This window comes from Colletes gigas, unplaced genomic scaffold, assembly GCF_013123115.1.
Source record: "Colletes gigas isolate AHSC1104 unplaced genomic scaffold, ASM1312311v1 Colletes_gigas_Sc00019, whole genome shotgun sequence".
NCBI classification, from domain to species: Eukaryota; Metazoa; Arthropoda; class Insecta; order Hymenoptera; family Colletidae; genus Colletes; species Colletes gigas.
The window spans coordinates 792,076-819,005 of NW_025106648.1; the positions used below are offsets into that span (position 1 = coordinate 792,076).

Consider the following 26,930-nt stretch of genomic DNA (forward strand, 5'->3'; position numbering starts at 1 on the left):
CGCAAATAATTTTTTCAGAATGATTTGAAATTTATTAATTTTGTCGAAAAAATTGTCCACCTTCTCGAATTTTTTTTTCGAAAATGCGTAGGATTTTGTGGATATGTCTATTGACCAAAAATGATTGTAATTGACCCCCACAACTAAAAATAATTTTTCCAGAACAATTTGAAATTTTTTTTGAAATTTCAGGGAAACATGTCAATATATGGTCAGACATTATATTTTCGGTAAGAAATTTTTTTCTCGAAAATGCGTAGGAATTCGGGAGTATGTCTAAGAACCAAAAATGGTTGTATTTGACCCCCGCAGCCGAAAATAATTTTTCCAGAATGATCTGAAATTTTTTTAATTTAATTTTTTAATAATTTTTTAACGAAACTTCAATTAAGAAATTAATATTCTTGATTTTCGTCTTATATTGGCCTCTAAAATCTCCTAATAAAATTTTTCCCAGGGATGGCCGAACACCCTGTATAAAATATACGATTTAAAACCGATTAAAATATTTTATATATTAAGCATAAACAATCAATGAAAATACAATAAGAATTCACCAATTTTCATGAATAGAGAAGAACGTATGTATTCCTGTACAGTTACGCTTCTGTATAATTAATTCCTCCGTTAAAAATGACAGAATGCAAATGCTTTAAAATTAACGACGAATACGAATGCGAATTAATCTTTACAACGAGAAAAGTTAATTATACTCCATTCAATGTAAACACAGAAAGAGCCGGCAGCCTCTGTTTCAAATAACAATAACGCTAGGATAATGTTGAGATGCTTTACGGGAATACAATACCGCGCGACTGATTGAAATTTACGACGACGGAACGAGATGAAACCAAATGGAAGACGGTGGCCGCATTAAACGAACCGTAGGACCGCCGTATCCACTTCACGGCGGAAATATTTAAGTAGCGAAATTCTTTCGGGGCGCAGCATCTCGCGAGTAGCCCGGAGACCGTTACGATACCGACTCCAAGTTCTTATACCTGGTTTATATACAGGCAGAAACGGATTGCAAGGCGGAGAGCGAACGCAAGGGCGGTTCGCGGCGGCCGCTAAAAGCGCTCAAGGAAACCAACTCCTAACAACACGCTTTTACCGCGTAATGAAACATTTAACGAGAGACGCGCATAAAGCTGAAATCCACCGTCTATCACGGAGCACATAATGCAATACAATATCGTTCGCGAGATAATGCTATATTTGCATTCGCGAAGCCACCGCCTTAACCCCCCGGCTGGCACTTTTGTTTTCACGAAAACAAAAACCGCCCCCGCATCAAACGTCGTTTTTGCGCCAACGGGACCGCCTTTCTACCCGTGGCCCGCATTAATTTCGTTCCTGACATGCGAACGGATCGTATTCAATTAATTCAATTAGCTCGACGACGATCGAAAAGATTAATTGCAAACTGTAGATCGAAGCGTTGCACTTCGATGGGCGGGATTCGGTAAATGAATATTTATTACGCGTACGATATTAAATATGACGTTGAATAAATGAATCACGGACGAACGTCCAGGCGGAATTATTTGTAATATTTCGGGATAAAGATTAATACGGGATTAGATACGAGCGAGTTTCGCGTATTTTCTCCGGCTACGCATCGACTGCGATTTTATCAAATATGCTACGAAGACCGAGATCACGGTGTTCCCGTCCGACGACGACATCGCTTTCAATTTACAGTTCAATTCCAAATTTTACCCGCTCGCTGGAACACGGATCTCCGTTAAGTTTCAGCGACGTCCATTCGGGAGGAAACTTCTGGAAGAAAGTCGGACACGTACGCTCTAATTTTCCTCGCGTTGAGTTTGATTTTATCGAATTTATGGATACGAGTGGGGGAATTGTAAAATCTAACCCCCGTTTGAGAATAGATACGCGAACCGAATTGTGTCGTCTTTGGGCGACCGCGATTAAACTGAAATTTAAATGTGTAATTGTACGGTTGCGCCCAGTTTTACTTAAAACGGTATGTAAATGAATCTTGCTATTAACTGTTGCAAATAACTCACAGAAAATTTATTGCTAATTTAATACATTTATCATGTGTTCACGTCGTTTGATAAAATTCATAGTAAGAATGGGGCTAGAATAGTGTCTTCACGTAGAGTTCTTGGTTTTGATCTAATACATTTATCGTGTGTTCATGTATGGATTAGATGCAAGGCTAATTTGTGTGATTTTTTTTGCAACAAAAATTGAATCTTTCGTTTGATAAAATTTATGATAAAAACGGGGCTAGAATAGAGTGTTCACGTAGAGTTCTTGGTTCAGTGATTGATATAACTATGATGGATAGTACGAAAACATAAAGAAACCGTAGGATATCCAGCCGCCATTGTACTAGTTGAAAAAGCACGGAAATTTTTCTTCGCGAATGTAGTCACATGAAGTGGAAAAGGCAATAATCCTTTTTGGTAAGAGGATTGTGGTGGACAGCATGACGCTTATCCTAGGACAACCATGGGAAGTTTCGTCCCTCTAAAATGTAGATGGTAATTGTTAGCTTCTCTTCCAATCGAGGAAACCAGCGTAAAAAATCGTGGTTAATAATTGAAAAGATAAAACAGTACAGAAACTTCTGCACAAATATAATCTGTGAAATGGTTTCAATTGTGCAAATAATTCTTCAAACTTTTTGGGCCAATCTTCACTTTCTCATCCATTTCTAACTCTACCATAAATAACATGTACTGAGAAACTGCTGATTAACACATTGATAGCAACGTTACGTTATGGATGACATGATTTTTCGCTAAAGAGTTAGATTAAATTAGTTCTCAAGATTAGATGTTAAAGAAAATGAGTCTAGATAGGACTCTTGAATTTTAAGGAGGCTGTAAAAATAAGTTCTATGAGAAATTGTGGGTTTGCTAGTTTCCAGTTGTCTAAGACCAAAGTATTGTTTTCGTGGACAATTTGAGGGGTTTGATCTTTCAATCTAGACAATTATAACTTAAAATTTGCCTCAGGATTCCTTTCTGTAACCTCACTAAAATTCATCAATCCTTGACTTTCCTTTAACACTTCAATTCGAGAATTAATTTTTCTAGTTTCATACTGGAAAGTTCTGTCAGAGAAAGTGCTAATCTCAATAATTAGATTGTAGAGTTACATGAGGTCAAAAAGAATATTGTTAGATCCACACAGTGACTACAGACCAAACTAACAAAGGTTATTTTTCTAACCTCACTAAAATTCATAAATCCTAACTCAGATCTAACCCAATTCCATATTCCATAAGTCCTGTCATTCATGTATGAGTTACTTGACAGAGACAGTACTAATCTTGAAAATGAGATTTTAGAGTAATACGAGACCAAAAAGAATATTGTTAAACCCTAACCCAGACCTAACCCAGTTCCATATTCCATAAGTCTTGTCATTCATATATGAGTTACTTGACAGAGACAGTACTAATTTCGAAGATTACATTGTAAGGTTATATGAGACCAAAAAAAATATTGTTAACTCCAGAGACAAAAGTTTTGTCCACAAACACTGACACCGAAAGAACGTACATAGGATAACATTTTAAAAGAGAAAAGGAAGCCTGAGTGCTGATCTCAAAGTTATAAAGTTATATGAGATAAAAAAAAATATCGTTAGATTCACAACGCAGTGACCACAAACACTGACGCCGAAGTGACAGAAGATCCAACGAAAGTGTGGTCAGGTTTTAACCCTTTGCACTCCAAATTATATTCCAATTTTGTTACGAGCGGCCCCCAATGCTTTTAAGTGTTTCATTTGAAATTTACCTGTTAAAATAAGTATTTTATTTACACTGTTGTTGTATTTTGTAATTTTCAAGTGTATAAAAATTGATTTGACTTGAAAAAATGTCGAATGGGACTTGACGAAGGAGCTCCTGAGATAAAAATTGATGTCGAGTCACACTCGACATAGGAGTGCAAAGGGTTAAAAGAGATAGAGGGGATACTGAGAGGAGATTTTGGAATTGCGTAGGTGGAGCAAAAGCTCCAGGCATACCATGGGCCGAATGCTTGAAATCCATAACGTGCGTCGAAGTCTATCGTCTTGACGGAAATCCTCCGCCCGGCTGTTGGGGCTTCCGGGCCTATCGGAAGCCCACGTGGCACACGCGCATAATTCCATGCGATCCCGGCCGCGTTCCGTGTGTGCGATCCCGCACAACTCGAATCTCATCAAACACCGCGGCAGTCGCCTTTAACCGCCTCAGACCGGCTATTTAACCCGACAAACATGGCCGTTCACCGAGAACACGATACAGCACGGTTGCCTGCCGGCACTGAATTCCGGCATGTGTCAGACGGTAGCCCGTCGATGTTCCGCAGTCGCAGCGTGTACGGGCGGCCGCCGCGCGGTCCAACGGATTAGCCGCGGCAGTTTACGGGCGTTAAGGCCATTACACACTGATTTGCTCGGTCGACCATATGGACAGCGCGAGGTGAGACCGAATGTCAGTCGATCGTAACTTACACCGAGACTTGAGACACAGGATTACGCCTGTAACGCCTATGATCGCGATCCACCACGAAATCCTTCCGATCTACGAAAGATCGATCGCACCAGACACGCTAGATTCCATTCGCGTCGTGACCACCGCTCGCGCTCGAATATGCTTGGTCGGGACTGAAATGTATTCGTGATTGTGATTTACGATTTTTAAAAACGTTTTTTTTACACAATTTCAAGTGGACAGTATATATATGTGTTACTAAGCACGATGAAATATAGGAGGAACTGTTCCCCTGTTCTAAGTTCATATATGCGTTCAAAAAACTGACTAAAAACTTTGACTCTTCGTGACCTACGGTTTGTCATGTGTCTTTTTTGAGAACCTTCTTCTCCCAGAAGACAAGTTAAGAGTGACTTCCGTGTCCAGAGTCCATTTCCTCCTCAGCTTAGATCCCTTCCAAGAGGTACACTTGGGGGTGTTTGCAAATTCCTCTATGGAATCATGACTCGATTAATTGGCCAACGACTTGGAAGAGGAGGACCCATTTTCCTGCCCCATTTCGGCAGAAAACTCCCCCTTCATCTCGGTGGTGGAGGAAAATTCAAAAGAAAGTTATCAAATATGAAGGATTCATATTTTAGTTTTTAATTCTTCTCACGAAAAATCGCAAGAACTTTTCTGGATATACTTCCTATAATCGAAGTAAGATTCTGTGTTCGATATCATAACTACCCCACTGTCATCTTTCGAACATCCCTTAATAAACTTCCTGGGCGGGTATGCAACTTTCGAGGTCCCTGTGCCACCCCGCGACTCGCGGAATGAAATTTATCATTTAGCCGGAAACTGGCCGATCGCTGATCTTCTCGGAACAATTACCAGCAAACTGGCCTCTCCCCTCGCGATCGCTTTGTTACCGTGTCCGTAATTCGATGTAACAATTACCCAACAAAATTGATACGGTCCGGGGTTGAAGGTGGGTCGAGTTCGTGACGCTCGCAAATCCGTCGCCCCGCACGAAAAACAAATCACTCGCGCGGAATTCTGTCGGCTCTGCTTAGGGGAAGGGAGAAAAGTGCGGGGGCGCATACACTCGACTGCCAGAGACAGGACATTTTCGTGAAAATGCAGGGTCTTCCTTGTGGCACCTACTTCACTGGGTGAACGAGGCGGATAAAAACAATGATAAAGGTTCCTGCGCCCTTGTTTCCCAGATAGAATCATTTTTCTGCGCAGGGTGAAGAATTGGATTTATAGAAAGTACTCGAAATGGTCACCTTTGGAGTAATTACTCGACAGTCGATTTGAATAGACTCTTCAGGTATGGTAACGTGGTAAAAAAATCCTGTTTCGTCTTATGCGTTGTATCAGATTGGCCAAAAATTGCGTTTTAGTTTTGCTCTAATTGCTCTAGTAAGTGCAACTTTGTTCTAAATGGCGAATTCGTAATAGAAATTTACGCTATATCCCAAAAATAAATAACTCTATTAGTTGTTAATTGTTTACTCACGAAGTACAATATAATTAAACACAATACGTTTCTACATTCGCGTGATTTCATAAAACAAATATGTCTATATATCTATCAACAAATTTAAACAAAATTACGTTTGAAAAATGACCTGTAATTAAATCGTACGAGGGGTTAGTATATAATTTTAGTTACTTTTGTAAGTAGACTGAGGATCTTTGTGAAAATTCATATTTCTATTAATAGAGGGTGGTCTCAACTTCTAAATATAATAATACGTATCTTAAAAATTTTTGATAAATGAATAAACATCGATAGTCTACTCGTAAGGGCAACTTCTGGCCGGCGGATTAAATGTATTTAAATTTGATCGACACCGTGTTTGCACGAATAATTTTGCCCGACTTCGATCAACCCGACCTCGGTCGTCTGGCCAAAATTTGCCTAATGGAGACGCTCCATCGAACGATTAGAAGTCGTTTCAACTCGGTTCGAATCCTGTTTACACGGGCTACATTCAACGACTCGGGGTCGACCGTAAAAGCTTTACTGATCTTTGCGAGTTACGTCACTGTCTCGTGTATCTCCGCGCGCAGCGAAACGCGAATCGCTGATAGGCCGCGGTAACATCGGGAGGATACGCTGATAAACTTTGCCCTGATCGTTTGACTAAACACCTAGCAGTTCCGCGGCGAAGAAACAACGCGTCCCGTAAGATACGCGTGGGCGGAACAACGCGCGTCAGTCTCCTGCACAGACATTAAGGGCAACACTAAATCATTACGGCAGATTTAGCGGCGGGATTTGCATACACGCCATATGTACGTACGTGCACACGTATGCATCAGAGTGCAGCGTGCAGCGAATCGACCGATTCGGGGAGCGGCGTGTACTGTCGCTTGATTACTCTCAGCCACGGGAAATATAAGATACGATGTTTACTTGATTGAAAAATAATAATAGAATTTTTTATTTGATCGATAATGTAAATTTTTAAAACGAAGTTGCATTTACTAGAAAAGTATTTTCAACTATTGGAAAAAAATTACTTTTTGACGAAGTTAATATAACGTAGCTTGATTGGTATACCTTTGATTGTATAAATCCTTAGGTAATTGTTGCAAGAGAATTGAAATCATTTCCTGTATTTTGAAACATAGAGTGATCGAAAGGTAGCTGTCTACAACTATTTTATTCCGTGCTATATTCAATTTAAAAAATTCTCTGTGTTTGATCTGAATTCTCCTCGCAATGAATCCAAGCATATAATTCTAAGAGATTCTCTCTCGCTATAGCTTCTCTGCCTTCAGCTTGTTTCTAACTGCGAGGAGCGTCTAAGACAGAATTCGCTAGAATAATCTTAATTACGAGATCTGTAGCGGGTTTAGGACGAAACACCAGAATTATCGTTGCTCTTGCATTTGATTCTTGGTCCTTATTAGACCTCGTAGAAATTCCTATTTTCTGAGAACGTTATGGAATCGATCAATTTTGACTCTCAGCGATACTTTGCAATATCAATATTGAAAAATCCTCTGAAACGATCCAAAACCATAATGGTGAACCACGTCACTACTGATCTTACATGCAAACGATGGTGATTTTTGTGTCTTTTTTCGACAAAAGTAAACAAAGTGAAATCGTTCTAAAAAAATTATTATTGGTTACGGGGCTCAATTAGAATCATTTTTGGTCAATAGACATACCCCCGAAATCCTACCCATTTTCGAGAAAAAAATTCGAGTAGGTGGACAAATTTTTCGACAAAATTAAAAAATTTCAAATCGTTCTGAAAAAATTATTATTGGTTGCAGGGGTTAATTACAACCATTTTTGGTCAATAGACATACCACCGAATTCCTACGCACTTTCGAGAAAAAAATTCCTTACCGAAAATATAATGCCTGACCATACATTGATATGTTTCCCTGAAATCTGAAAAAAAATTTCAAATTGTTCTGAAAAAATTATTTTCTGTTACGGTGGTCAATTACAATCATTTTTGGTCAATAGACATACTACCGAAATCCTACCCACTTTCCAGAAAAAAATTCAGTACGGCCGGAACTTTAAACGTTAATAATTTTTTAACGAAGCCTCCATCAACAAATTAGTATTCTTGATTTTCGCCTTATTTTGGCCTCTAGAATCTCCCATTAAAATTTTTCGCAAGCGTGATCGAACACCCTGTATATAGTGCATTTGTCATTCAATTCTTGAAACTTACTATGGTGTTCTAGTCTGCTGATTTCGAATTTTGATCTATCATCAAGGTTTGTATTTATTTGAGGGGGCCACACCATCCATGGAGCTATATTTCCATGGTTTCGTTCTATATTTGGGAAAATTCTCATGTCTTCCACCCCCTTTGCAACAACTGATCTTCGTTACACGCAAATAACGCGAATTAGGTAATTACTAAGCACGACAAACTCGTTCTTCGGAGCAAAGAGCGTCCCTGTTCGCCGCGAGGAACCAAAACACAGCGATTCGTTCGCGTTTCCTTTCCATCCGGGTCACTTCTATCGCTTTGTGTGTTTCGCCCGGTAATAATTTACATGCAAATGTATGCCGGGGGGGGAGGGGGGTGGTCGAGGAGGCGACGAGGGACACGACGTTGCACCGGGTACCGACGCGGCCAGGCGGACGGGGATGGAATTTTCGGGGTCCATTTATAGCGGTAACGAAGCTTAAGATTTCAATTCAGTTTTAGGACACGCAATTATGCAAGAGCGGCAAGGAGCGACGCTTTCTTCGAGGTTTGCTGCCGCGCCAGGGATCTTAAGCTGCTTAGTTGCCTGTAAAATAGCGGCGCTGCGAGCCCCGTAGCTGGATGGAACAAAGAAACTCCGGATTAAATGCGAACCCGGGCCGTTCGCCGCGCCGAAAAGGGTTATTAAAACGAAAATAATTGCCGGATAACCGGTTAGCATTCCGTACGAGCGTTAATGCGCCGTTAATTTATGCGCGTCGACGACGGGAAAAAGTTTCCTCGGCGCTTGCTAAATGGCCCGTCCAGGCCGTGCGAACGCGAGCCAGATGAAAAGCCCCGGTCAAGCGGACAGCTTGTTGCGCTGGAATAATGACGATTGTTTTACTGGGACAGAAAGCTGAGTGGCTCGACCGGTTTCCAGGGGGAGTTTGAGAAGATATTAAACTTGGTTACCAGTGACTTCGACGAGATTTGCGTGGTATTCGTTTAAACGTCCGTGGTGGTCGAAATTATTAATCTGGTATGGAAGCTTCTTAGTGTTTTGAAGGTTCTACCGAGTCTCCAAAACAATTAGAAAAACAGAAATTACGTAAGGTTGGGTTAGGGGGGTTTGAGAAGGTATTAAACTTGGGGACCAGCGACTTCGACGAGATTTGCGTGGTATTCGTTAAACGTTCGTGATGGTCGAAATTATTAATTTGCTACTGAAGCTTCTTAGTGTTTTGAAAGTTCTACCGAGTCTCTAAAACAATTAGAAAAACAGAAATTACGTAAGGTTGGGTTAGGGGGGTTTGAGGAGGTATTAAACTTGGGGACCAACGACTACGACGAGATTTGCATGGTATTCGTTCAAACGTCCGTGATGGTCGAAATTATTAATCTGCTATGGAAGCTTCTTAGTGTTTTGAAGGTTCTACCGAGTCTCCAAAACAATTAGAAAAACAGAAATTACGTAAGGTTGGGTTAGGGTGGTTTGAGAAGGTATTAAACTTGGGGACCAGCCACTTCGACGAGATTTGCGTGGTATTCGTTAAACGTTCGTGATGCTCGAAATTATTAATTTGCTATGGAAGCTTCTTAGTGTTTTGAAAGTTCTACCGAGTCTCCAAAACAATTAGAAAAACAGAAATTACGTAAGGTTGGGTTAGGGTGGTTTGAGAAGGTATTAAACTTGGGGACCAGCGACTTCGACGAGATTTGCATGATATTCGTTTAAACGTCCCTGATGGTCGAAATTATTAATCTGCTATGGAAGCTTCTTAGTGTTTTGGAGGTTCTACAAAACAATTAGGAAAACACAAAGTACAGAGGGTTAAAGTGTACAATATAGTCCACTAATTCTAGCACTGTAAACAGGAAATTAAGTTAAAATCATTATTCTTTCTATTTTTGTTTTTTTGCCTGCTGAAGTTAAAAACGAAAAAATTCGATATTTCGACTTCAAAATACTGCCATTTTTTGTAATTATCAATTTTCTTTTTGTTCTTTTAGTACCGGCTACAGAAAAGTGTGTCGTAAAAGAATCTTTTTCATTTTTTTAATTTAGACAAATGGAACGGTTGGTATTATGAAAGCCATTAGAATACATTTTCGGTACGCGATTTCGTACGAAGCTCTGTACTGCCACTAATTTTGACTATTTCTCGTTGTAAAAATTTGCAAATATTACCGAAAGAGTAATAAATATATATGCAAAATACCGATTCAAGAACTTGCATAGTTTCTTTGTAAAAAAATACCAAACAGACCATAAAAAACTCGTTTTACAGTAGAAGACTCTCTTAAGTGAAACGAGTCAGTCACTGGACGGACGGACGAAATTCTAAAAATGTATAATTCTATATAAACACTCTAAACAATCCGAACCAAAATCGACTGAAAATTGCACAATTACAATGCTACAATTTATATAAATATTACTGTAAATTGGACTTTTATTAGTACGTTAATAAAACGATTTAATCCTGCCTGCTAGTGCGAAATATTACAAATTCCTAGATTAGAATTGCAATGTTCGAATTCTCATCAGAGTCATAATCTCTCCCCTCTTAATTTTTTTTTCAAAAGTAATACTATTAAATATACTATTAAATGTCAAAAGCAATACTATTAAATGCCAAAGTGTCACGATTCGATTCGCTTCATCCGGAGAAGAGAAATTACTGCAACATAAAAATAATTCCTATTTGTTTAAGTGCTCGCTACACGGTTGTTTGACAACATTTCCCAATAAAAAAACTTCCAAAACATCCTGTGAAAGAGAAGTGATTTATACCTAACCGTGTTTTTTTTTTTTTAAATAAGCTCTTACAAAAAGGCTCGATCTGACTGCCTGATCTCTTTAAGTGAAACGAGTCAGTCACTGGACGGACGGACGCAAAGGAAGCGAAAAGTTGAATCAGTGTTGCGAGCATCGGAAACGTTTCACGCGTACCAATGACGAGCTGTCGATAACCAAGCCAGCCCACGTAGGCTGCGGAATGTGACAGCCCTTAAAAATTCAGGGAGCCGCAATGCGTCGCGACGTCTAACACGATCACGTCCCTCTAATGCCTTTAGACGTCCGTACCGATCGGATGTCCGCGCTCGCGGCACGAGAAAAGTCTGAAACCGCGTAGTCTGTCATCATTCGATTGTCGCGTAATTGCGTTACGCTACCCAGGCAAAGTAAAACTGAAGCATCGGCGTTTCGTGTCTGAAAATTTATTTGCAGCCAACCTCGACGTACCGTGTTGATACTCGGACAGACTATCGTTCGAGATCGCGAGATATCGGCAATTCGAAGACGAACTGACGTTTCGCTAATGGACCCGCGCGTCGACTGTAACGTTCCACGAACATTCTCGTTTCTACGCCATTGTCTCGTTTCGACGAAAGGCGCCCGTATCATTTGAATCCGCTGTTATTACGAGTCGTATATACGTAATTAAATCGTCAATTTTTATTTAACACTTTGACTGCTACGTCGTCCATATTTGAGTTGTTTATTTTGAAAGTGGCGTAAGTCCCATTGTGAGAGTTTTAAATGGATATGGAAAATAGTATGCAATAAAATTTTATGAGATCCCAGCTTTTTTATTCTGTTGCATGGTGTTATCAAAGCAGCAGTTGAATTATCAATGTGCAATGAAACGTGAGTTCATTTCAACTGAACCTCTAGAAAAAGCGACTTTTAAAAGGCTAAAAAATACTGACGGGGAAAGAGTAAATAGGTTTAAAATATGTCGGATGAGATTATTGAGAAACGATCCACATAAATTATTCTACAAAACGACAAGAAACGAGGATGCACCATTCAAAACATTGGATTTATTACATTATATAGGTTGCTCGGCTACCCTGGGAAAAATTTGAATGGGAGATTCTATAGGCCAAAATAAGACAAAAATCAAGAATATCAATTTTTTGATTGAAGCTTCGTTAAAAAGTTATTAAAAAATGAAATTCAAAAATTTCAAGTCGTTCTGAAAAAATTATTTTCGGTTGCGGGGGTCAATTACAATCATTTTTGGTCAATAGACATACCCCCGAATTCCTATCCATTTTCGAAAAAAAAATTCAGTAGGTAGACAAATTTTACAGCAAAAAAAAAATTTTTCAAATCGTTCTAAACAAATTATTGACGGTTGTGGGGGTCAATTACAATCAATTTTGGTCATTAGGCATACCCTCAAATTCCTACCCACTTTCGAGAAAAAAATTGGAGAATGTGTGAAATTTTTCGACAAATACATAGCCACCAAAAACATATTATTTCTTAAACAATGTGAATTATGCTAATTGAGATGATAAATTTGACATCCTCAGAAACCCAAAAACATTCTACTATACCATCTGTTACCCATATTTTTAAATTTAATTCAACGAAAACTCTTCAATATCTCGATTCGAACATAAATGGACTTACGCCACTTTCTAAATAAACGGCTCATATGGATGACAGAACTTTTAACAGTGGACCTAAAACAATTAATTCTCAAGTTGAAACGTTAAAGTAAATAAATTTTAATATGCTTCATAAATTTTAATGAGGTTAGGAAAGTAACTACTAGGACAAAAAATTGTTACAATTGACTAAAATCAAAGTTTTGGACTTGTAAACAATTTTAGGCTTCTAAACTGGTGGTCAGCGTGTTAATCTGGTTCCACTTTTAAGAGAATCAGAACGCGTTAAAAGGGAATGAAAAATTGAAAAAGCATAGCGCGAAGTGTAATAAAATTTCACTGTTATTACGCGCAGAGTTTGGACATGGAAACACTCCGTTGTGACTGTGATACCAATTTAATTAAGAAATTCTGCAAAGTCTCTCTCTAGCCCCTCTGTTTTTCCGTTCGAACATCCAAAGTGAACCGTGAACTCCATATTAGCGCTTTTCCAGAACGCTGACGATAGTACGATAAACGTGCAATCGTCGAGAAGCGAAAAGTGCGTGTTCGACCTAATTATACGCGATCGCGGAACACGTACAGACGTACCGAATCTCACGGAATTTCCCGTCAAGATTATTATTCGAGACGATGTTGTTCGACGCTGAGCGCGTTTCTCGAGCGGGATTCGACGGAATTAATTGAAATCTTTCACGCTAACCGGAGGGTTTCGAGTTCCAGGTCAGCGGAACGTTTTCAGCATCGACGCGAAACGACGCGCGTAATTACGGAGATTATTGTCGTCCTGCTGGCGCTCGTTAACCTTTCGATTCCCCCCGTTCGCGGCGACCCTCGAACCGATACGAATGTATTTCGCGCCCGCCAGGCAGATTCCCGGAGAACAGGTAGGAACGAGATCGCTGGAAAGAATTTCCGCGTGCACGCGTCGAGAAAATGGGATGTATTATGGTAATCGTCGGTACTCCGGGAAAATACGGCCACGGGTAGAATTCAATGATCCTCGGCTCGGTTGTGCCTGTTCACTTATGCCTGCACGTGTTTGCGTATGCGTGGGCGTTCGAGGCTCTCGAACACCGGAGAAATGTCCCTTCGTGCCGCGAATTCCGTGCACGTATGTACTTTCCTGTAGTTCGTACCTTTGCGCGTCGATTAAACCTACCAACCCCTCAAACCCCTCCCTCAGGCTTGGTACCGCGTCGTAACAACCGTCTCGATGTCCCCGCGACGAAAACCCACCCCTCTTGGTGCTAATTGTCTGTAATTTTCCGCCCCGTCCTTCCGGTATCTCTTATTTCTACGATTCTGCGGCAAGAATCGCGGATAGGACGCGTGCACACAGTGTTCGAGAAATTTATTTCGAACGGTAATTTTAAAATAATTATGTAGAACAGTGGCGAATGGTATTTTTGGTGAATTTAAATGTTGTTTATTTGGGGAAATGCACGGTGGGTAAAAAAAGTATTTTTATTTCGTTCTCTAATGGAACAACATAATGCCAAAATGTACTTTATTCGATGACTTAGCAACAATTGCAAGAATGTACCATAGGATTACAATGGAACAAAATAACAAATATATGTAACTTTCCGTTTTTTTTAAACAAACAATGCATCTACAGTAATGTATTCCAACGGTTTTAAGACACAATTTGCACGTAGTATTGTACGTAGCAGAGTAATCAGGTCTACTAAGAAAAGGGAATTATCAGTTTCTGAATGAGATCAAATTGTTTTATTGCGTTTTAAAGATGAATTTAAGTCAAACTTTGAATTTAAGTTTCTCAACAGTCCGATGTATTAAAAGGGAAGGGCTAGATTTAATAAAACAGCAAGATAAGGCATCTCTACTTGTCGTAAAAATTTCTATGAATTCAAGTTCCAAATTAATCCATCAAATGTTTAAAAAATTTAGAAAATAATGCTGGATAAATACTTTCTAGAAAATATTCTTCTTCTGATGTTATGGGTTTAGTAAATAATTTATTCTAGCTTCTCCCGAAAAATGTACCTTTTTGAGCAATGTCGCTTTTGTATACCATAATGTCCCCCTCAAAACAAAATAAATCCCACTCGAAATATTTTGTGTAAAAGCACTTTGTGTAAAAGCACCGATAAATAATTATTTCGGACTATTTTGCACGGGACACGTAACATATTGTTAAGAATTTGTCTCTCCTGGGTGTCTCCTAGGGTCAAACGGATGTAAACGAAAGAACATCGATGCAACCGACGAGTTTAAGACTTATCCAAGCGAGAAGTCGATCGATAGGTACTCTCGGTCTTGTACGAAAGGCTTTGCTGTGCAATATCCATTAATGATTAAGTAATGTATCTGATTAAGCGTTGTCGATGCATCCATGTTCATGCATCGTATCAAGTCACAAGGCATCCATAATGCATCCAATATGTGCATACACACAACCTGCTGATAATTTACGATATCCCCTGCGGTAAACCGTTGAAAATGTTAATCACCGCTACAAACTTTCAGGAATGCCTTTGATCGACGCCTAACGTCGAGTTCGGCGAAGAATTTTTTTAATGAAATTCATCATCGCTGGAACGATCGAGATTTCGGGAAACTTTCGACGCTAATGGCTTCCAGAAAGATTTTCATTAATCTCTTGGGGGAGGGGGAGTTACGAGGTAATCGATAACAGCGGTTTCTAAATTTAATTATGCCTTGCCAGAACTTAGAATCGTTACCTCAATTAGCATACACGATGATGATCGAGGTATATAATTTGTTTCATTTGTATTATTATAGGATTTAAAATTTTTTTTTGTCGAAAAATTGCCGAAAAATGCACTCCATGTCGATTTTTCTTAAAAATTTATTTTTGATTTTTAGTAATTTTGTTTACCGCTACACAGAAATTTTGTCTCATACTTTTTTATAGGTACCCATGAGCTCTAGTTCAGAAAAAAATTTCAATGAAATCCATTGACTATTGCAAGAGTTATGGTCGTTTGAAAATTGGACCTTTTTTATGGGGGTTTTCTCACTTTACGGGACTAAGAAACAACCTTTCGAACATTCTTGGAATTTCTATATATTCTGCACTAAAATACGCGTAGTTTGCATTTTGAAACATTAAAATCCACGAATCCGTTCAGGAGTTATGACATTTTAAACATACGCATGAAATTTCAGTGAAACATATCAATGGTATGGTCAGACATTATATTTTCGTTAAAGAATTTTTTTTCTCGAAAGTGCGTAGGATTTCGGAGGTATGTCTATTCACCAAAAATGATTGTAATTGATTCCTGCAATTAAAAATAATTTTTTTAGAACGATTTGAAATTTTTTAATTTCACCGAAAACTTTCACATCTACTCAAATTTTTTTCTCGAAAGTGGGTAGGATTTCGTGGTTATGTCTATTCACCAAAATTGATTGCAATTAACCCCCGCAACCGGAAATAATTTTTCCAGAATGATTTAAAATTTTGTAATTTAATTTTTTAATAACTTTTTAACTTTCTCGATTTTCTAGAATCTCCCATTAAAATTTTTCCCAGGGGTGGCCAAACACCCTGTATAATAGCCTCCTCGAATTTGTGATTCAGTGAAATGTAACTGATAAAAGACGTCCCATGTTCTGGTAAGAATAAGTATTAAACATTAATAATACTTAATAATAAAACTATTAATCAACTTTCTAAAAACGATCCTTGTTTCCAGTATGCAATGCACAAAATAATAATGTAAAAAATTTTTCAAAAAATGTCTCGTCTGTATCCAGTCGTCTGTTATCAAAGGTTGATTTTAAGCGGATGCTCGCCTTGGAATTCATCCCCAAAGAAGCATAGACGCGTTCCGTCCTGGTTCTCCATTTCGAGCACGACTTCGACCACCCCTTTGCAATAATATTGTGCCACTGACGACTGAATTATGCATTCGGGCAACATAAATCGCTCCGATAGTTACCAGAGACACTTGGCACGTAGCGGGCCATAGGCGATGCGTCATTAATGCTTAATGGACAGACATTAATTCGTTATTGTCAGTGGACGGAGCAATCGATAGGAGCTTCCGCCACAGTCGTCGTGAATTCGCGGACGTACAACGGCAATATGTCGGCGATCGCGACGGTAATCACGTTTGCCGCGAAGAAAAATGGGAATACCTGGCGCGGGCGATGACACAGAATGCTTTCGGCAACCTGGACACGCCTCCAAGACGACTTGGAAACTCAATAACAGAGAAAAGGAGGAACGAAATCTGTTCAGACACGCGTTACGAGTTACGTTGTCTCGAGATTTTCACGTTTCTTTGATCTATAATAGACGCGTCTGTAAAATTTGTCATTCGAAACGACCTGTTATTTAGTGACTTTAAGCAAGACTTTTATAAAGAGTGCAAGTTTTCCGTACATATGTCCATGCTTAAAATGTTATGTAACGAAAGATCCATAAATGCTTTTTTAAGAAGTTGTAACAAAAATATGAACTGTGAAACTCGGTTGAGATTCAGGATATTAAAATTGGAAAAAAAAGTAATAAAATATAATCAATCTTTTGCAAGCATTCCATATCGTGAGTTTCTTTGCAATTTACTGAACATAAATTTGAACAATAGTTCAAAATATTGTGACAATAAAAAGTTATTTAAGTTATCCACATAATTTTACGTTAAAAATATTTTTTCGTGCCTCAACCAGCAGTTACTCTCTTTAAACAAAATTTTAGTAAATAAAGAAACATCACATTTCATATTTTTGTCATAACTTCTTAACAAAGCATTTATAAATTTTTTGTTACATAACACTTTAGTCTTATTTTCACTTGTACAACACACTGCTGAAGTGTGTACGAAAAGATGCAGACCACCCTGTATACAGAATTTTCATAACAGTAAATCACAAATTACGTACCTTGATACATAAAATAAACTAGATTACGTAATTGGATTTAAAATATATTTAGAGCACGTAAGTTTGTAAAAGGCAAAGTGCATCTATAAACATTGTTATACAATCTAATCTACGTTTAGTATTTTCCATCGATTATTAATGTTTAAAGTTACTAGTATCGCTCCGCTTATTAATCAATTAATCAGTGCTAATTAATAATACATTACTCAGCTAATGCATCAAACAATTTCACTTTATCCACGTATTACAGTTTAAACAACATTGATATGTATCAGAACAGATTCAATATTTGGTGATCGAGGGCTGACATCAACATTAATTATTAATGCTTGTTACGATCATGAAATACGTAGTAGTTTTAGCCACGAGATAATTGCACGCACAAGCCGCCAGCTTCAACCGTGAGCATCGATGGCGAAACACTAAAACCAATCATTTGCAAATTCTTTGAAACCTGTCCCTCTGGACAAAAAAGTAAACAAAATTTATAGTTCACATTCAGACCAAATTAATTAAAACCTTAATTTTTTCACGAATTATATTAATCTAATTCCACTTGTCTTTTCTTAATCTTAGTAATGGCTGAATAATAACAAACTTTATTGTTAGAAATTCTTGAAGTGAATCTCTAATAATATATTAGCAGCTACCTTCGCATAAATCTTGATAAATAAATTGTTCTTTAAGCCACATCTTTTGGAGAGTTAAGTTATAGCTCCAAAAATAATTTTATTTATTAAAAAGCTCCTTGGCTCTACGAAAATAACGTAAAGAATTAGTCCACGTTAAAAATTGCTTTCGCATTCCTTTAAATTCCGCGATGCCTCCCTCAGGAACCGCACCTCCACCCCTTTCGAAAACTATGCTAGAACGAGTGTCGAAACACGCGACACGGTTCTTCCAAACTCGAGCGCTGAATATTTGAAAAACCGTTCTGGCCAAAGAGCTGAAAGTTGCCCTCTCGAGGCTGTCGATAAACTGCGACTACCGCAGCGAATGAAAATGGCACGACGATTCCCGACGTTGTTCGACGTGGAAATTAAATAGGACACAATAGAACACATACGTAAACGGTAGACGACACGATCCCCGTCGATCGACCGCTCGCGTTGACAAATAAAGGCGCAATAATCCTACAATTACTTTTTGGAAACTTTTAACTGCTCCGAGCAAGTCGTTTGATGGACGACGGTGCAAAGAAACGGATACAAATATATCGCGGTATGTACAACTATTGGATCGATTTCAGTCTGGTGTTTTGTTTTTTAACTTCTCGAGAAATCTCCTTAAATATTCATTGGCCTTGGAGGATGTGACGGAGACAGATCGATGGGGGTGGTTTTGAATGGGTAATGCGAAAAATGCACGCCCACAATTTCGTTTGGATTTAATGAAGCGTGGGGACGTAGAAATGTGAGCGGCCAACGGATCCAGAATGGTCAAAACGTGGGGCATTTAATCTTCGACAAGACATTTAGACCTCTGACTCATCAATTGATGCAAATTTATATTTTATGTATCACGTGTATCTTATTTTAAGTATTTCTAATATTTTTTTATATTATATGTTTGAGATGTGGGTCACTAAATCTCCAAAATTTTTGAGTCGTGGGTCATTAAATCTCAAGCAAGATATTTAGGCCTCTGACTCATCACTTGATGCATATTCATATTTTATATATCACATATACAGGGTGGTCCACGCAATTGTTACAAGTCATAACTCCGTTATTATTGCATTTCCAAAAAAATGCCAAAGGAAAAAGACATTTTTTGAAAATATCTCGAGATCTAATAATTTTTTGACCATGGTACCCTAATCATTTTTTACGTAGAATGAACAAAAGAATCGATCTGTGTAAAAAAAAATATGCATTTCTATTTAAAGAAATGATGCAATTGTTAATTGCACATGCACTGCTGCATCTAAAAAAAATTTAAAGGCCTACAGATGTAGTGCTCTTCGAACCATTTATCTTTTTCCTTTGGCATTTTTTCGGAAATGCAATAATAACGGTGTTCTGACTTGTAACAATTGCATGGACCACCCTGTATATTACTTTAAATATTTCTCATATTTTTGCATATTAAATGCATTCTGTGTTTCTTACTAGTAAAAAAATTCATTACAGATGATCGTACCATCAATCACGAACGTTAAGGATTTCAAGTAAAAATTAAAATCGCTAAAATAAGAATTGTGAAATTAATTTCGTCGATACACCTCGCGTTCGAAGGAACAAGAGATTTTCCTGTTCTCGGAAGTCTCCACCAGTTCGGCGAGAAATTCAATAATACTTTGTAGAAGCGAAAAGTAAAAGAACGTGTGTTGGATGGAGGCTGAGGGAAGTGGAAGGGCCAGGAGAGACGGTGGAAAGGGACTGACCTTCCATTGATTAGATCACTTAGGAAATTCTACGCGATATCCGGCAGTCGCCTACCCGTAACCTCCGCTCCGCGAACGTTGCAAACTTTTGCTCGCGCCGACTTTCCGCGTGGTTCACATCCACCCACGTACAGGGTGTTCGGTAACGAGCGCAGACAACTTTCGTAACTCGTTGTCAGCGGTGACGTTGAGGAAGGATATCGTGCGTGCGTGCACAGTGTGCAGCGGTGCCAGAAAGTAGCTGTTCCAGTCATAACTGCGATACTTGGGCCGTGTTTTTCCCATAAATTTTTCGTTTAACGTCCGAAGTTATCGTCCACACACGGGTTGCGGTATTTATTGCAATATATTACCCCGAATTTATCGATACGTTGCGACTTGATCACCGTAGAAGAATATGTCTGGAATAGAAAGTTGTGGTGTGTTTTGAAGAACGTTTGAAATGAAATATTGTGAAGCAAAGTGGGCCACCCTGTATATTTGGAGATCCCGGGGAACGTTTCATCAGACTCGCGAGTCTTGCACCGTTCCGCTTTGCGGTATGTGCTGCGCGTGTGATTTTACGGTACCGCGCGCGTCAGCGAGTTGCAAATTCCATTCAGTAGGGCAGTGGGCTTAAGCGGGTACCATTGTACTCGCCTAACTACAGATCAACTTTTATCTCCGCTAAGTAGTAAAAAAGCAACTTTGATTTTTAGGCGACACAGAATCCTCGATGAAGCTCCGACAATTTTTCTAACGCAAGAATTACGCTACAAATGTCACTCGATATTGATATAATTCTGCTAAACGAAATACACCTGCAGTATCTTTATTTTATGCAACATTAAACCAGAGATCAAATGGATAAACTTTCGCAAATGGATGTTATTTGATAACCTTTTAACTTTCACATTGTTTCTCTTCTATTTTTAACTGGCTCTGTATCGTTGAAAAACATCAATTTTATCCGAGCATTTATTAAAATTGTTATTACTGTGAAACTATGTCAACTTAAAATTTATCAAAGCTGCTTCTTTCCATTCCCTGAGAAATAAAAGTCCCCTGTTTACGCGAGAACGAGAAAAGTCTGGTTTTATGAAGATTCTCTGAGACCAGAAAACAGTCGCTGTCGGACCAATTAAAAATTCGAAACTTCGTTCGACTGCTGCGTTTAAGAAATAATATTTTTAAGAAAATAACGCGTCGTCTGACGGTGGTTGCGTGTAACGAATTAAATAAGAGAGCGAAACTGACACAGCGTGGTCTCGTACGCGTTTAATTAAGAGCGTTTCCAAACACAGTCCCCCCTTCAAAGTTAATTCTGCGAATATTCTCCGTTCATGACAGTAATAAAGATGCACCCTCGTGATGTTACTACCCCGTCGGTGTAGCTAGCTTCCCGCGCATGTACGCCATGTATTATATATCATGTATTATATATTACCGTAAAATCCGATGCTACCCAGGCTGCGGTTGACAAGGACTTGGGAATGACGCACGAACATCGATTGTATCATTAATGCTTAATCATGGATAGTGCTCCGTAATCGTGTTACCTTTGTCCTGTACGAATATTAGGTACCCTCGGATCACCCCGTCGTCAAAGTCGTGGATCAAAAGACTCGACTTACATAACCCCATTCAAAGGCTTGTTGTCTCCGAGGAAACTTGAACGTCTGAGCATTGACTTTCGGGATTACTATCCTCTCACGAACGAGGGGTCCGTGGGTGAATTAACGACGCAGAGATTCTTTGTCTCATCAAAGCGTATGATATTGTAATCAAAGGGCCGAAACTTCGTTAGGAACAGTAATTGAACTATACGCCAAGTTTGGACACAAACTGTAACCTGACTAGTTAATGAAATTTCCATACCGGGTATATTAGTAAATACTACGTAGAAATATTCAAAGGCTGGCGCAGACTGAAGAAACTTTTTCGATCAATATTTTTAAAACGCTACATGCTATGTTCTCCCCAAAAGTAACGTTTAATTATAGAAAACTTTATCAATACGTTGAATTTTCCATATTTGAAATGTGAAAATATTTTCTCGAATTCTGATGAGGTTTTGGCAACTTATCGAATGTTCCTATGGCACATCGTGACTGAAGAAAATTGTTCCATCAATATTTTTGAAATGCTATCGTACTGTTCTCTCCGAAAGTAACGTTTAATTATAGAAAACTTTATCGATACGTTGAATTTTCCATATTTGAAATGTGAAAATATTTTCTCGAATTCTGATGAGGTTTTGGTGACTTATCGAATGTTTCTATAGCACAGCGTGACTGAAGAAAGTTGTTCCATCAATATTTTTGAAATGCTATCATACTGTTCTCTCCGAAAGTAACGTTTAATTATAGAAAACTTTATCGATACGTTGAATTTTCCATATTTGAAATGTGAAAATATTTTCTCGAATTCTGATGAGTCGGCGATTTAACGAATGTTCCTATGACGCGAATAGAAGAGGAACCTGTCAAGTTTTTGTCGGGTACAGTCGATAACTCCGCGAGTGCGATTCGAATCCATCGACAACGAAGATTTCTAATCAAACGACCCCGATTGAACAAAGCGTTTTCTCTTTTCCAGTCACCCCTGTCTGTCACCAAGGCCAGATGAAGGCATTCGGGGTGGCGAAGCAGGAAACCGCGAGGATACCCTGCGAGGTCGAAGCGAATCCACCGGACGTAACGTTCACTTGGAAGTTCAATAATACGATGGAGGCTATCGACATACCACAGGCACACATCACCAACGAGCGAACGAGCTCGACGGTCTCTTACAAACCAATGACGGAGATGGACTACGGCACGCTTTTGTGTTGGGGCACCAACGAACAGGGCACGCAGCTCGAACCCTGCGTTTACCACATCGTGCCAGCTGGTAAGTATTGCTAATGGAGCATTAAACATTCATGACTCACGAACGCCTTCGCGGCCATAAAATCGCATTATCGTCGTTCGCTCGTAAACTGGGATTTTTGGACAGTTCGCTTCTCTATAAACCCCCGTGACTCTGATTCCAAAATCTTGTCTACGTTTTTACGTTGGTGTCTGACTTTATCCTATTATCGATATGAATTTTATTTTTAATAATTTTCTTTTCAAATTTCTCCAAAAAGTAAAAGGTAAATTGGAATTTGTTTAATAACGGCTCAGGTTGCTAATATTGATCCTTTGCAAACCTTTTGGCTCTAAAATCATATACTCACTGTCTAAATTATTTACTGACTTGATCCTATTATTGTTCAATATTCGAATATTTTTCTCGTCGCTTTTATTGTTTTCAAATATTTTTTCCAACATTGAATTTATTTAGACCACATACATGTAACGCAAAATATGAAAGAAAATTTCAAAATTAAAGTGACACGTCTTCCATACAAATACGATAAATTTAGTCGCTTAAGAAAGTCGTGAAAAATTAATATTAGACAAAATGAGCAAAAATCTAATGCAAAAGAATTTTTCTTCCGTTGAATGAATTCTTTGTTCGCCTATACTGATTTCAATCGGTCGAGATATATGTAATAAGCGTCAGTAGCGATCCAGCAACTTCAGACAGTAATGATCTAGCAGCTCAAACTGTCCAACTTCTTGCACGTCCCATCAAACTCTGAGCAGTATCATCTGTTGCTGCAAACTCCGTCTTGCATCTAACGTACAAGGTTCTGGATCTAGCTACTGCTCCTGTGTTTACTATTATAACATAATATCCACTTTCCATCTTCTGACAGAATCTAGACCACAAGCTCATGCTTTGGACTGATCGAAAGATTTCTTTTTTAAATGGTGGAACGAATTAAATCAAGTTTCTGATACGATTCTTCTAGTATACGCTTGAATTCTCCAATATTAACACTAAACCTATTGGCACTTCATGTATATCGGTACTCTACCATGACATAAAAACGAATTTTGTTTCAAGTCGATACCGTAGTTGATCCCGGAGAAAACAATTATTTACGAATAAATGCCAGCTAGTAATTACGCCAACATCTTGTATTTAAATTTAAATAAACAATTTATGATGCAGTTCTATCCTACACTAGTCGTACGATCCGTAGGAATTGCTGACACTTCTTTGGATATGTAGAGTCAAAATAAACTTCAAAATAAACATGGAAGACAGCATAAATTATGGTAGGTGATATGCTCATTAGATAGGGGATGAAATGCCCTTTAAAACGAGCGTTCGAACAAGTCGATAGCTTTATTAGTTCCGGAGATATAGCGATTTTAATTTCAAGTCGATGCGGTGGCTAGTTACAGAGATATAAGGGTCCGAAGCGTTTGTTTACATTCTTACTACGGCCTTGTCAAGGTCGTTGACCGCACGTGCTCGTCGAAACTAGGTCACTGGGCCCCTCGGTCACCAGTCACGTGCGAGAAAGAGAGGTGTAGCGCGACGCGTCAGACGGAGACAGAGACAGTCGAATTAAGAAAAATTACCTTTTACATAAATTACGATATCTCGAAAACGGAAAGTCCGATCGACAAAATTCAAAAGCGATTTTAAAGGGGAGGCTTTGCCACTGCTAACGATGGTTCAATTATTAATAAAACTTTAGTAGTTTAGAAACTGCACGCGTCTAAAATTGTAGCATTTTTAATACTCGTTAATACGCTTTCGTAAGACGGAGAGTGGAATTTTAAAAATTATGATATTTAAATTACAATATCTCTAAAACGGAAAGTGGAATCGACATAATTCAAAAACCATGTCAAAGAGGAAGCTTCACCGTTTCTAGCAATGTACAGCTATAAAGAAAACACTAATAGTTTCAGAACTGTACGTGTGTAAAGTTTAACTATTTTTAATGGAAAGATAGTGGAATTTTATACCAAATTTTGTCTAGTCTTTTACAGAATACTACAAAATGTGCATGATAGGCAAAAGTGAATATTAAAAAATTCATTCTACGTATATTATAAGAGTCGTGAAATTAACTATATAGATATAGATAATTAACACTAAAATAACATTGTATGTTACAAATTCTAAACGAAATTTTGAAAACAAACTCGTGCCAAGTTTAATGTTAAATACGTCACTCTTACATCATTCTTGCAATTTTACAGTTTATCGAAAGAATGTTTCAAACGAAAAAATACAAAATAATTATTCATTCACCTTCCAGAAAATCGAACTTAAAAGTTTGTCGAATACGTGCGCGACCTAATGAACTATTTAAATCATACAATTATTATTCTCAAAGATATTCAACGAAATAAGATACTGTGATTACACTTTAAATACGAAGCAAGACGCCGCTGGAAACAGTCTCGCGAGAAAAATGTCTCGTTGCCCGAAATTGGATATATCGCAAGACGGTTGGATTAAAAACAGTAGACGGCGACGTTCAATCGACATTAAAAAATTCATTTTTAACGAGCACCGGCATTCCCGAGCGCACGGGCTTTGCTTTCAGACGATCCTTTAATCCAAGAAAAATTCGCGTCGCTTAAAGCGTTGAAATAATACGCACTGAAATTGTGTCCGCGAGACACCGTGGACGAGAGTGGGAAAGAGGGAGGACGTACTTTATGGAAAAACTTGGCTTTTAATTATGTAACAGACCGTCCAACGGAGGAAATTAAGATTTTCGTAAATATAAATCGTCGAGATTTATGGCGGAAAGACGCGCGTAGAGTAATCCAGAGTGAACCTGACTCTCAGGGGGGATGCTTGATAGACGTAAATTAGATTTAAAAAGTTTCCTCATTATGCAGATTAGAAACAACGACAACCGTCTTTGGACGACCGTGTTCCTTTTTGTCGCCGTGCTCTCCGACCTCTTAACGAGACGTAACTGAAACCGGGGCTCGTTCCGACCGATATAACGAAATCAAAGACAGAATTTTTCCCGGTCGAATGACCGACGCGAATAAATAGAACTCCGTAAGCGCGGTAGTTGCTGCCATTGTGTTTGCCTTCGATCTCCCCTTTGAAGGTAGCTTCTTCGATAACCTGCCCTTTTTTTTGCAGCCAGAATGCTCTCTGATCATGAGCTGAAAGTCTCAAACGGATTGATAGCGATATTGGAGTCAAACGATACCGGTACATTAGCGTCGTTGCTTATGAAATATTTATATTTTTCTATCCAGTATGGTATAAGTAACCAGTCGCTCGAATCTCAAGCAATCGGGCTCGAATATCTAGAAGCAAGTTGACTCTAATGGATTACGAACAGAATGAGTGTTTGGACTTTCAAACAATGTTATTGTCAAACAACTTAGGATGCGTATTTCTTTCAAATATTAATGAAGACCCTTCAAATTACTTGATAGCACAGAATGTACCGGATTTATTTAAATTTAAGGAATTTGCAACTTTACCATCTCACTGCCTCACTAGACAATAGAAGATTAGATTCAGATTTTCAAGAACATTTTCTGTTAACTCGTTTTATGTTTATATATTGCGTTTGCAAATAAGTGCTATTTTCTTTTCTATTTGCTAAATAATCGACTTCGCGAACTTTGTGGGAGCCAACAACGTGGATGAAATAGATTCAGAAGAAATTAGGTATACTCGAAATCAAAACAGTGATGGAGGTACGTTGTATCTAGTTCGAGCTGGAAATGCACGAAAATCCGAACGAACCATGGGTAGGCGGGAGCAACCGTGTCTCAAAAAGCGACGGGACGCGTCAATACGTGACAAACGCGCTTTAGCACCGCGGAGGATACTAAAGCGTCGGAATAGCGTAATAAAAACCGCTATTAAGCTGAGCGTTGCATAAAACCAGGGCATTTCGATTTGAGTGCCTCGGTTGGCTGAATAGGAACGGAAACCTAACTAAGCTCGTACCGGTTGATTAAAGACGACGAAACGCCATCGTTCGTGGGGATGAGAACTTGCGCTTTGCGCCGCGCCTCTCTGTATTCCATTTTCGTGCGGGGGGGAGGCAGACGTTCGTCGCGGTAGTTTCCCCGGGGTCTTCGAGTCTACGAGCTTCGTTCTGCGTCTACGTTGCAATCGCAGGTCAGCCGAGAGTCCGTGGCGGCGTGGATACGACGGAACGACACTTTGGTCTCGTTTATTTCAGGGGCAGGACACCGCGTTTACGGGCGTCTTTAACTGCGAATTGTTAAACTTTACGACCGCCTCTTTTGGTCGAAAGAACGACCTCAACGAC

General features: G+C 38.8%; 1 protein-coding gene across 1 annotated transcript in view; it reads left to right on the top strand.

Moving 5' to 3' along the window:
• The window catches only part of LOC122400690 (nephrin-like), a 109,696-nt gene that overhangs the window by 53,213 nt on the left and 29,553 nt on the right, over positions 1–26,930 (top strand). The window contains exon 9 of the mRNA XM_043402273.1: positions 22,379–22,672. Within this exon, the coding sequence (XP_043258208.1) occupies positions 22,379–22,672 (294 nt within the window). The remainder of the gene's footprint in view (positions 1–22,378; positions 22,673–26,930) is intronic.